Source organism: Staurois parvus, unplaced genomic scaffold (assembly GCF_062004578.1).
Source record: "Staurois parvus isolate SC_StPar_1 unplaced genomic scaffold, SC_StPar_1.0 ptg000827l, whole genome shotgun sequence".
In the NCBI taxonomy this organism is placed as follows: domain Eukaryota; kingdom Metazoa; phylum Chordata; class Amphibia; order Anura; family Ranidae; genus Staurois; species Staurois parvus.
The window spans coordinates 7,388,523-7,401,963 of record NW_028318623.1 but is presented as its reverse complement, the minus strand read 5'-3'; the positions used below and the strand labels follow the sequence as shown (position 1 = coordinate 7,401,963).

At 40.6% G+C, this 13,441-nt stretch overlaps 1 protein-coding gene across 1 annotated transcript in view; it reads right to left on the bottom strand.

Annotated features, from left to right (window-relative positions):
* LOC149443896 (cell adhesion molecule CEACAM5-like) overlaps positions 1 to 13,441 on the bottom strand; it is a 92,301-nt gene that overhangs the window by 28,592 nt on the left and 50,268 nt on the right. The window contains exons 4-6 of the mRNA XM_089655231.1: positions 10,591 to 10,872; positions 7,428 to 7,724; positions 4,454 to 4,693 (exon numbers count right to left, since the gene is read on the bottom strand). Coding sequence (XP_089511357.1) covers positions 4,454 to 4,693; positions 7,428 to 7,724; positions 10,591 to 10,872 — 819 coding nt within the window. The remainder of the gene's footprint in view (positions 1 to 4,453; positions 4,694 to 7,427; positions 7,725 to 10,590; positions 10,873 to 13,441) is intronic.

Here is a 13,441-nt window from a genome sequence, read left to right as displayed (position 1 = left end):
GTTGACGACCCCTTACACTCCTTTATATAAATCTAGTAAAAAGGAGTCGGACCCCCTACACTCTGCATTGCCACCCTGGGGAAACTGGTCAGATCAGTTGACGACCCCTTACACTCTTTTATATAAATCTGGTAAAAAGGAGTCGGACCCCCTACACTCTGCATTGCCACCCTGGGGAAACTGAGTCAAATGAGTCAGTGATATCTTGCTAGCAAGAGATTTATGAAGATAGTGGATGTTTTCAAACCAACAGCATGCACCCAAAAATAGAATAAAATATTTGGTAAAATGAATAAGAAAACTATTTCTAATATTGGGACACATCAGTTTTGTTTTTAAGTGATTATTTACACTATTTTTAATGTCATTTTTCCACTTTGTAGATGTGTCTGCATCCCATCAGGTCCTCTAGCCAGTTGTCCCCCCTCCCCCAAGCTCATGTCAAGGACCCCCTGGGGGTCCATATACCCTTTGTTGCTTCTGGTTGTGCATATTTGAGTCTAGACACACTACTAGGTGGACATACCTCGCTTTTTAGTGAAATGTATTTATAGAATTTATATGTATGTGTATTATTACAAACATTCACACTTTTTTCTGATGAAACGCATCAAAGTAAGAGAATCCCCAATTTTTCCAACGTGAACAATCTAATATACTGTACAAGATTGTCACTCGATTTTTGACAAGTCGAATATACCCTTATAAGATACACTGTATATTTGGGGTATGCTTATAGAATGTTGCTATTATTCTAATTGTAGATGTACTTCAGGCATTTGTTCTTTTGGATTTTTATGGTGAATTCTATTAATATCATTAAAGATATATTTATTGATTATAGACAACACTTGTTGATTCTAAGTAGAACCTGAAAAGTCCCAATTATTTCTATATTTACCTTGTTTCCTATTGAACTCAAGGGATGTGGTGCACATCAATAATGTAAGCCATTTCATGTACTATATATGTGACTATATGCATATTGATTGCAGTTACTGCACATCCCATGTACGTACATCATTATGAACATTTTTCATGAAACTTTTTTTTCACTATAAAGAGGGTTATATGATGATTTTTGATAGTACTTCATTTGGTTTCAATTATATTTCTCTGACCACTGAACATTTGAACTGCTAGAACCATCTTCCATATACCAGCTATTGATTTAAACAAATTAGATAATATATGGATCAAAGATATGGACATTATTTATGGTTTCAGTGGAATTGTCAATTAAATTAAGGTTGCCATGAGAATGCCAAATTGCAGCATTGGACCAACATCCAAGGTTAAATCTCTCTTATGTTATATTTAACCCATTTAGGACAGTTTTTATGCATAAAACCACCATATATACAGTATGCATCGCTGTCGGCACTTCCAAAATTGTGACCAAGCTGTCATGGACAGCTCAGAGTTAACTAACAACAAGCTGGTAGGATGGACTCTCAATGCATTAACATGATGCAACCAATCACAGCAAAGCACAATTGAGAACCCTTTGTACTGACTTTGGTTGTCATAGCCCATTTAAAGCACAAGAGCCTGCTACAATTTTTTTAATAACTGTTCAATCAGTCATTTAAAAAACACATACAACTGCAAGATACACCTGCTGTGAATGTTTGGGGAATATCAGATTTACTGCTTTTTAACCACTTGCCTAGCAAGCCAATTCTGACATTCCTCTCCTACATGCAAAAATCTGCATTTTTTTTTTTTTGCTAGAAAATTACTTAGAACCCTTAAATATCATATATTTTTAAGCAGAAGCCCTAGAGAATAAACTTGTGGGTGCTGCAAAGTTTTATGTTGCACAGTTTTTGTGCAGCAGTTTTTGTAATAAAATAAACTTTAATGAACTCTAGTGAACACAAACACAATATAATACCCAATTTTTAAATAAAATATAAAATATTATATTATGCTGAGTAGATGTCTCTAAATTGAGCATGCCAGTGGATTGGCCACAAACTATGAAACATTAAATTATCCTTTACAGGTTATCAGATTAGAACTACACAGGAGGTCTGGCCCTAGATTAATTGTTCTTGCTCTGATGTTCACAGTGATACCTCACATGTGGGGTGCAATCGCTGTTTACATATGCATGTGGGACTGATATGCTTGTTCATGAGTACAAGGGGATGGGGGGTGCATACTTTTTTAAAATTATTTTATTATTTATTTTATTTAAACCTTTTTTTTTTCTAACACTGCACCTTTATTTTCTTTTATCAGCTTTATTGCTATCACAAGGGATGAACCACATCCCTTGTGACAGCATGGACCATGGCAGGTTCTTTTATAAGACCCCCAGATCTCTCCTCTGGCCTCCAAAGCTGCCGATCAAACCGAGATTAGTTTGACCTGCAACTCCACAAGACAGTAAAGACTTATATAATTTAGAATATATTTGATAATTTTGAGGTTTGTTATATTTTAATTGAGGGGTATTATATAATTTTAATATATTTTTAATAATTGAGTATAATTTTAGATCACAATATTGGATTGATGATTTGAGCTTTTTTAATATTTTGTATTTATTAAATATAGACAATATATATAGGATAGTATTTTTGAGAGGAGTGGTGGGTGTTATTATAAAATTTATTAAATTCCAGAGATAATAATGAGTTCCTTCTTAAACATGATGTTCTTATGATGGAATATATAGGATAGTTATTTTTATTAAATTGTTATCAGAATAAAGTGTGTATAGATGAGATTTTATGTATAAGTTGGTTACAGAATATGTATATGTTTTGTTATTTATGGAATATGGTAGTACCGTAAGTGATAGCAATATGAGAATCCTCTGTTATGATAATATACGAGTAGTTATAGGAAGTGTGGGCATCATTCCCTTCTCCAGTATGGTGGCAAATGTTGCGGAGCTTTATGGAGGAGGGCTATAATGGGACTGTCCTGCTTGACGTCTGAATCCCATATGATTAAGTGGATGACGAAACGCATCAGTGGGAATTGACGTCAACGAGCACACGGAAATTGGAAGTTGACCGGTGGCCATCTTGGATGAGGGAAACGATCATCTGATTCCCCCTGGGCACTTCCTGGATAACAGTAAACTACTTCTGAGTACTTTTAAGCGTTTTTTAAGCTGATAAAATGTGAGCATCCTAATTAAAGTTGATTATAAGATTGATTCTGGCGGTATTACACTATTGTGTTTCCTATATATTCATATTTATATGATACATGCCTGATGTGGATATATGGAGTCTCAAGGCTGTTGGATCCTGATGCTAATATGAAGGCAGACTATATTGGGTAAAGATCAATAGGAGGACTGTGTCCCACCTTCCTTTTGGAAAGATATAAAAAAGCGTCTATTTTTCTGAATATTGGTAAGGGTATGCATTCCTTACTGCACTTAGAAGTGTCACAGTGCTGGTTGGAATAGAGCACTGAAGAGTGATTCACATTCACAAGGGTTTTTATTGTTTTGGCGTCACAGTTTTTTTCACTTTGTTCACTTTTTTCACGGATTATTAATGTGATTGGGTATTCACTTGTATGAAGTCACTATTATTTATTTAGCTATAAAAAAAGATAATGCACTATGTGAATATTTTTTCTTTTGAGGTACATTATCGGAGGAATTTTTTGAAAGGTTCTTTGAACACGAGAAGAATTTGATTTAAAGATTGGACTTATAGGGTTTGGACTGCACAAAGATTTTGAGGACTTATTGTACAGCATTTTCTGTTTGTTGATTTTTGTACATCTTTTGGGGTGAAGGTGTTGATGGTGCTAGTGGGGAATTGGATTTATTTATTAAGAGAGTGGTTTTGATTTTATTGTCAACAAACAAACCAAACTTGATTTCACATAGAAAGGAACAACAGCAGTTCCTCCCTCTGTGCAGTTCCTTGGATGCTGCCGGCCAGCGCAGTCCCTGGCTTCCCGATGGGACGGGAGAGCCTGGGAATGGGCTACAGAAGGGGGGGATACTCTTCTGCTGCCCGTGGAATTGATCAAGCATCTATATAGCCACTCAAATCATTTCTACATAAAAGAGAATTACAGACTGAAAATTTTGATACTGGGATGATGCCTGCAGTTGCAAGCATCATCCTGGTACAACCATTTCAACTGGAGGACCTCATATGACCCTGTGGGAAAATGGTTAAATATGCCCTATATACTCTATAAGTGGAAAATGGGCAGAAGATCACAACTGCAGAATACGGCATGTGGGCAACTATGTCAACTGCGACAGCCGGCACAGCACAGCACAAGGGACACTTCGGATTAAATATAAGTACAGTTCCTTGTGTACATACAGTATATTGTTTAAAGTTTTATCTAAACTTAGGCTTTAAAAAATCAGTTTTGTTCAGAGTCCAGGATCAGACCAGTATACAACCAGAAACAAAAACAGTAGGAGACCAATAAATGTTTTAGTTGCTTTGAATCTCACCAAATATCAATGAACATTGAGAAGTGCTTCCCAGTTGATCTCCAAGGCAGGTTAGATTTGATCCTTGGAAATTACCACCTTTGGACACCACCCTGGTTACATTGTTGTCTGCAATATCTGTTAGTCCATTGAAGATCAGAGTCACTGTAGCTTCTGGTTGTCCTCCTGTCCAGGAACAGCCAAGCTCAACATTCTGACCTACAGGTACGGCAGTGCAACTCATGGGTTCTTCTGGATTCCCTGTAAAATGTGAAATGATATCAAGTCAGATAGTTTTTCCAGACAAGAAATGATGGCAAGTCTCCAAAAGGGACAACACAATAAAAAGTGTCTTTCCTTATTATATAACCCCCACATTTTTATCTCTGTCTATGTTGCTGTGTGAGAGATATCTTATTTTCCTATGTGGTAAAATGTTGTCAGCAGGACATAGAGTGAGGGTAAATCTCTCTAACAAAGCACTGAATAGCAGTAAAAACCCAATAGCAGCTCCAACCCTTTCTCACAATAGTATATACACTTTAACTGTAGCATTTATATCACTTGGCCATTCAAAACCCTTATATTTAGAGACAATTTTCATGTGTGACGCATTTTAGGATTCCAACAATAACTTGGATGGTGCCTATGGCTTCCATGTGACATTTGTTTTGCAAGAACTTTCATTTATTTTCTAATCATTAGTGGGGGTCAAAACAAACTTTGGTATTTGACCACAGTGATGAGAAAATTAGCAGGAGCAGGATCAAAAAAATGTATCGAATGTACAAATTTCTAACAGTATATGTGGTTTTCATTCAATAAATCCATTCTTTCCAAAATTGAATGTTAAATCTTGAATTACTTGTACTTTTGCACATTTGAATCTTCTGAGAATTTTGGTACAAATTTTTCTAAAAATGTTTGTACAAATTTTTGCTTGAATTTCTACTTTAAATAACCGAAGGCAAAATTTTATTTCTTCGTGCTGGATAGAGTGGAGAGGTAGTAGAACAGCTGCCAGGTTATATTGCTGTCTGTGCCCCCATTAGGGACCCTCTATTTGTCATGTTTACCATTGTCACCGAGAGTCAAAGGGTAAGGAAATTCCAAATTATGGTTTGCTCCAGAGTAGTAATAGAAGAGAAATGGTCTAATGGGGATACTAGTTCTGGTGACAGACAGGGATTCCATCACTTTTGAAGGATTTCTTCTCACTTCCTGTTTTGGCTATGGGATAGAAAGTGAAATGAAACCTCTGTAATGGGATGGCAAAACAAATTTGACATGGGTTATAACCCTCCGTTACTCTATCCAAACCGAAAAATGAAAGTTTTGCCTTTGGTTATACTTTAAAGTTGAACTCTGTGAGATATATAGAAAAAATATGTTGTCAGTGATATTTTTTAAATAAAACTAGTGTAAGTACAATATGATGGCTGGGAGAATGAGGTGCAGCACTAAAATCAGTTTAAGTGTTTCACAAGGAAACACCACCTCCACAAGGACAGCCAACAACAGTTGTCCCATAGGAAGCCTATGGGTAACAACACTGCCCAGGGTCTGTAGCTGTTGTCATACTGCTGATAAACTGCTACAGGTCAGCCCTCCTTATGCACTACTGCCTAGAAGGTGCACACGCACTGCCGGCAGGCTGCTTCTGCTCTGATTACTCACAGCAGAAGCCAATCAGTGGGTGTCGGCCTACGAATGTCGGCCGGCACCCACCGATTGTCGGACAGAGACACAGAACTGAGCTCTGCCTATGTTAACAAGGCAGAGCTCCATTCTGACAGGGGTAAGTGATAGATCTTGTGTCCCTGCAAAGCAGGGAATAAGATCCATCACTTCCCTTAGTAAAAGCAGCACACACAGTACACAAAACACATAGATAGGTATATAGTTAACATTTTGATTGCTCTAGATGTTTAACCCCTTCCCAGCCATTGTGTCATTAGTACAGTGACAGTGTATATGTTTAGCACTAATCACTGTATTAGTATCACTGGTTCCCACAAAGTGGGAAAGTGTGAAAGTGTCAGTGTCTGATTGTCTGCCGCAATATCGCAGTCCCGCTATAAGTCGGTGATCGCTTCTATTACTAGTATAAAAAAAGAACAAAAAAGAAATAAAAATTCCAGTATATATACCATAGTTTCTATACACTATAAGTTTTGCGCATACCAATCAATATATGCCTACTGGGATTTTTTTTTAAAGATATGTAGCAGAAGACATATTGGTATATATTTATGAAGAAATTTTGATCTTTAAACTTTTTGTTGGATCTGTTTTATAGTAGAAAATAAAATATATTGTGTTTTTTTTTTTTCAAAATTGTCTTTGTTGTTAATAGCTCAAAAAATAAAAACTGCAGTGGTGATCAAATACCACCACAAGAAAGCTCTATTGTGGGGGGCAAAAATGACATAAATTTACAGTTCACGTTGCATGACCTCACAATTTTCAGTTAAAGTAACGCAGTGCCATAGCTCAAAAAATGGTCTGGTTGTGAAGGGGGGTAAATCTTCCAGAGGGCAAGTGAGTACAGTTACTCCGGCGCTGGAGAGATCATATGACCAGACCGGAGCGGATTCAGAATAGATAAGTATACACATCTTTTCTTTAACAGGGTAGATAGAATAGTCTTGGATTGGAGGTGGGAGTAGATTCAAGCTTAGTTAGGTTTTGGCTTGCCGAAAACCTAACTGTGCAGGAGTCTCCAAACGATGGCCCTCCAGCTGTTGAAGTACTACAAGTCCCATCATGCCTCTGCCTTGGGGAATCTTGCCTGAAGCTGTCAAAGTCTTGCAAGGCCTCATGGGATTTGCAGTTCCTCAACACCTGGAGGGCCATAGTTTGGAGACCCCTGCTTTAAGGGAACCACTGCAATAAACAAAACTATCATATCCATTTTAGGTCTCTACACCTTTTCCCCTGATTTTGCTAATAAGATAAATACCTAAGAAAACATAGATGAAGAACAATTACTCACAGGCCAAGTTGAGGCTCAGGGCATTGCTGTTCACATAATTGAGCAGGTTAGATGCTTCACAGGTGAAAGGTCCAGGATCAGTCTTTGAGACGGGGCTGATGAGGAGATTGGAGTGTGGAGGAGAATCACCTTGTGATACCTGATATTGAGAATTCAGGGGCAACGGCTTTCCATTCAGTTTCCAGAAAAAAGTGACATCTGATCCATTAGCTGAGCAATATAAAGACACGGAGTCCTCTCCAACCCAGATGTATGATCCCGATGTGTTACTGGTCAGTGTCACCGCCGAGACCCTAGCTGCAATTCAGAACAGTGAGTGAGCTGTTATTTCACCTACTAAGCAAGAAATCTATATTATGCAAGTAAACGTAAACTGGTTTTAAAGGCAGAAGATTTTTTTACCTTAATGGATTCTTTGCATTAAAGTGTTACTAAACCCCTGACCCTGTATTCACTATATCCACTCTCCCCGGACCCTGCATTCACTATATCCGGTCCCCCCGGACCCTGCATTCACTATATCCGGTCTCCCCGGACCCTGCATTCACTATATCCGGTCTCCCTGGACCCTGCATTCACTATATCCGGTCCCCCCGGACCCTGCATTCACTATATCCGGTCTCCCCGGACCCTGCATTCACTATATCCGGTCTCCCTGGACCCTGCATTCACTATATCTGGTCTCCCCGGACCCTGCATTCACTATATCCGGTCTCCCCGGACCCTGCATTCACTATATCCGGTCTCCCCGGACCCTGCATTCACTATATCCGGTCTCCCTGGACCCTGCATTCACTATATCCGGTCTCTCAGGACCCTGCATTCACTATATCTGGTCTCCCCAGACCCTGCATTCACTATATCCGGTCTCCTTGGACCCTGCATTCACTATATCCGGTCTCTCAGGACCCTGCATTCACTATATCTGGTCTCCCCAGACCCTGCATTCACTATATCTGGTCTCCCCGGTCCCTGCATTCACTATATGTGGTCTCCCTGGACCTTGCATTCACTGTATCCGCTCTCCCCAGACCCTGCATTCACTATATCTGGTCTCCCAGGACCCTGCATTCACTATATCTGCTCTCCCTGGACCCTGCATTCACTATATCCGGTCTCCCTTGGCCCTGCTTTCACTATATCTGGTCTCCCCGGACCCTGCATTCACTATATCTGCTCTCCCTGGACCCTGCATTCACTATTTCTGGTCTCCCCGGACCCTGCATTCACTATATCTGGTCTCCCCGGACCCTGCATTCACTATATCTGGTCTCCCCGGACCCTGCATTCACTATATCTGGTCTCCCACAATACACAGAACATGGAAATGCAATTATTTTAGTAAATATAAACTGCTAAATACCTTTTCTCATCAGCAGTATATAGCAGTCTTCTGACTTCAGCTGAGCACTGGTTAAAGCTTGTAGGAGGATGCAAAACCCCTGACCCTCTGTCTGGACAGTGCTGATTGGCCCTGTGCTGATCATATGCACTCTCCCAAGAAAAAAACAAAAAACAAAACCTTTCTAGCAATACACACCAAACTGAGCATGTGCATGTGGCTACAGCTTCAGTCTGTCTTATCAGGTGGACATTTGAACAACAGGAGGAGCAGAGAAAACAGGATCAAACGGCCTTTTTACACAATGCAGAGGATTAACCCCTTAGGCTCCACAGTGAGTATAACAAGCATGCTTTACTGCATATACAGACTGATTTTACCGTACGTCTGTAGTGCATCATTACAGTACATTAACCCTCTTCAAGCTCCATATTACAAATATCATTGTTATATAACCATTCGCTGACTTGCTGCAGTACATATACTGCAACGGGGCAGCAGCTAGTCACCACGACGTACCCGTACATCACTGCCTGTTTCAGGGTTTCGGGCACATGCGCATGCCCCCACCCACCTGTCAGCAGATCCCGGCCAATGATTCATGGCTGGGACATGCCCATCAGTTGTGTCCAATTTTTTTTGTTTTGAAATGACACCGACTCTTTCAATACACCTGCTGGGGGGATGCGCAGTTTGCCATCTTCATCCTGGGCACCGGATGACTTTGTCCCGGCACTGGGTGGTGGGTGTCAGATTCTTCCGCAAAGTTCATCGGTCATAAGAATAATACAGAAGCTTCACTCTGTATGAAAATGCTATCTGGATTCTCTGAGTCATTGACCCAAGTATGTAGTTCTTTATTTGCATATTTGTTCCGGGAGAAGTAAACCAGATTATCAGCACGACATCCCGGGAGGTGACACGGTCAGGATTGTTTCTTTCATGACAGGTGTCCCTAAATATTTTATTTACAGAGAATTAAAAGTAGAGCTAAAGACAAAACTAGTTTTTTCATTTCATAATTAAGGAGTTTTTTTCTTGAGCCACTTGTTCTGGTGACAACCCTGTAGGCAGGTACAGTTAGCCTCTTTGCCCCTAGGTGGCTCTGTACCAAATCAGTGTCTGGTAGAGCAGGTAGTGACCAAGGGCGGACTGACCATTTGGAAACTCGGGCACTGCCCGAGGGCCCGGGGTCAGTAGGGGGCCCCATGAGATGCCCCGGTACCTTTTTCATAGGCTTTTTTGAGTTTGGGCAAGGACACAGGGGCCCCATGATCCCCTATTGCCCGGGGGCCCCATGAGTTGTCAGTCCGCCCCTGGTAGTGACACTAGGTGTTAGGCCCCTTTTAGGTACAAATAAAGTATAAATAGATAGGCGCTACATTTGCCCAAACAATGGACTTCATATAGTGCAATAAGTACAACACATACTGCTCTCTCTGCTTCTGCTCTCTATTCCTCTCAAAATGCCTGAAATAGTTAATTTTTACTATTTTTCAGTGCATTCTGGGCATTTGGGAAGGTCTCCTGAGGTTATCTTTTAAAAACGCTTCTAAACGCAAATGCAGATAAACGCCGTATGCAAACACGGCTAAACTGACATTTTTTAACCTACGTTTTCCAGCAGTCAGTTTTCATCGTTCAGAAGAGTTTTCCAAATGCCCTGTGTACATGAACCCTAAAGGTAGATTCAATTTTTTTCTATATTGGTTTAACAAATGGCTATGGAATCCTTTCACCCAGCAGTTTTCTTGCATGTAAAAAAATATCAAGTAGACATAGTTATAATACTTTGTATGGGAGACATTATTTAATACTCACAGGCCAGATTGAGGATCACTCCATTGCTGGTCTCGTTGTTTATCCAGTTGGAGGCTGTACAGGTGAAGGTTCCATTGTCATTATCAGTGACGGGAATGATTGTAAGGATTCTGTTGTTCCCACTGAGATAGTATCGGGGATCCTGGGGCAGTGGTTCCCCTTGTAGGCTCCAGGAGTAAGTGACATCTGTACCATGAGCCGAACAGATCAGAGACACCACATCTATTCCTGGCCAGACCAGTCCTGTTATATCACTGACTAACTTCACATCAGAGACTGGAGCTGTCAAACAATGAGCCAGTCACATTACATCATACAGATATTCATTTGTTTTTCCTTGTTTTTTTTAATAAATAATAATTTTTAGTATACAACATGACGCGTATTGATAAATAGAATATGTAAAACTTCACACCACAAAAGTGTGAACTGAGTAATATGTAAAAATGTGTATCCCATGGAACTCTGCTGTTGTCTTTGTAATCTTGGACAGAAAGAAGCAGTTTCACAATGCCCCCCTCATATCATGGCAATCTCAGTCAATCATGACCTACCTAACTAGATAAATGTGAATTACAATTGACCAGGCCAGGTGGGTGGAAGAATAGCCTTGAAGAGCTTGCTCCAAAGCGGTGGTCCATGTACAATTTTTCCCACAAGGAAAATAAAGCTGCTTCCAGAAGCTTGAATTACATTCCAGTGACATTGGACTGTTACTGCATTAGCACGGGAATGCTTTGTGAGATGTAAATAAGCGATTAGATAAGTAAACTGCTAACAGTTAGCTATGGTCAACCTATGACGCACTTTTTTTTTTCAGATAAACTTTTATTGAGACTTTCAACAGCTTTAGAACATATATAAACTTTACATACAAACTAAAAGAGATATGGTTACCAGTGCAGGTTCTTCAGTTATCACTCCATCAAAACATTCCAAACATCAATACCCATATTGGTGTCCTGCTAATACTTGTAGTGCCACTCTAAGCAAAGGAGGAGAATTTAGAAAGTCCTCCTGGTACTCTGGAATGGGGTGTTGGCTGAAAATATCACCATTCAGTAATGTATAGCATAATGAAATGATAAATGATATCACTAAAATGATATGTATATCAGAAACACTGATATTTATGGTCACAGGACCTCTATGACTAAGCCCTGATGGGTGGGGTGAAGCATGTCAGACCTGTGGAGAGGTGCAAGGCTGAGGCCTTTTTCACATGCTAACCACATAGACTGGATTGGGTTGAGTGGCGATTTTTCTAAGTATACCAGTATTAATGATATACACTATATTGGTTTAATGGCATCCCAGTCTTAGCCCGTAGGGTTCAATAGTGAGTTGGCCCCGCCCTTTGCAGCTATAAGTGCTTCAACTCTTCTGGGAAGGCAGTCCACAAGGTTTAGGAGTGTGTCTATAGCAGTGTTTCTCAACTCCAGTCCTCATGGACCCCCAACAGGTCATGTTTTCAGGATTTCCCTCAGATGAAACAGCTGTGGTAATTACTAAGGCAGTGAAACTGATCAAATCACCTGTGCAAAATAATGGAAATCCTGAAAACATGACCTGTTGGGGGTCCATGAGGACTGGAGTTGAGAAACACTGGTCTATGGGAAGGTTTGACCATTTTTCCAGAAGCACATTTGTGAGGTCAGGCACTGATGTCGGTGGAGAATGCCTGGCTTGCAGTCAATTCATCCCAAAGGTGTTCTATCTGGTTGAGGTCAGGACTCTGTGCAGTCCAGTCAAGTTCCTCCACCCCAAACTGGCTCCTCCATGTCTTTATGGACCTTGCTTTGCGCACTGGTGTGCAGTCATGTTGGAACAGGAAGGGGCCATCCCCAAACTGTTCCCAAAAAGTTGGGAGCATGAAATTGTCCAAAATGTCTTGGTATGCTGACGCCTTAAGAGTTCCCTTCACTGGAACTAAGGGGCCAAGCCCAACCCCCCAAAAACAACCCCACATTATAATCCCCCTTCCACCAAACTTTACATTTGGCACAATGCAGTCAGGCAAATACCATTCTTCTGGCAATCCAGACACGTCCATCGGATTGCCAGACAGAGAAGCGTGATTCGTCACTCCAGAGAACAGATCTCCACTGCTCTAGAGTCCAGTGGCGGCGTGCTTTACACCACTGCATCCGATGCTTTGCATTGCACTTGGTGATGTAAGGCTTGAATGCAGCTCAGCCATGGAAACCCATTCCATGGAGCTCTCTATGCACTGTTGTACTAATCTGAAGGCCACATGAAATTTGAAGGTCTTTAGCTATTGACTCTGCAGACAGTTGGCGACTTCTGCGCATTGTGTGCTTCAGCATGCGCTGACCCCGCTCTGTCATTTTACGTGGCCTATCACTTCATGGCTGAGTTGCTGTTGTTCCCAGTTGCTTCCACTTTGTTATAATACCACTAACAGTTGATATGGAATATTTAGTAGCCAGGAAATGTCACGGATGGACTTATTGCACAGGTGACAACCTATCACGGGACCACGCTTGGAGTCACTGAGCTCCTGAGAGCGACCCATTCATTCACAAATGTTTGTAGAAGCAGTCTGCATGCCTAGGTGATGATTTTATACACCTGTGGCCATGGAGGTGATTGGAACAACCAAATCCAATTATTTGGAGGGGTGTCCCAATACTTTTGGCAAAATAGTATAGATATATATATATATATCATTTTAGTGGTCATCAGAACCGTATAACTTGAAGAACGGCTATGTGGAAATTTGTATGTGTTGCATGACCTAATATTTTATACCATATTAAAAGTGTGACACTATGCGGTTGATTTACTACAGGCAAATAGAATGTGCACTTTGCAAGTGCAGGTGCTCCAG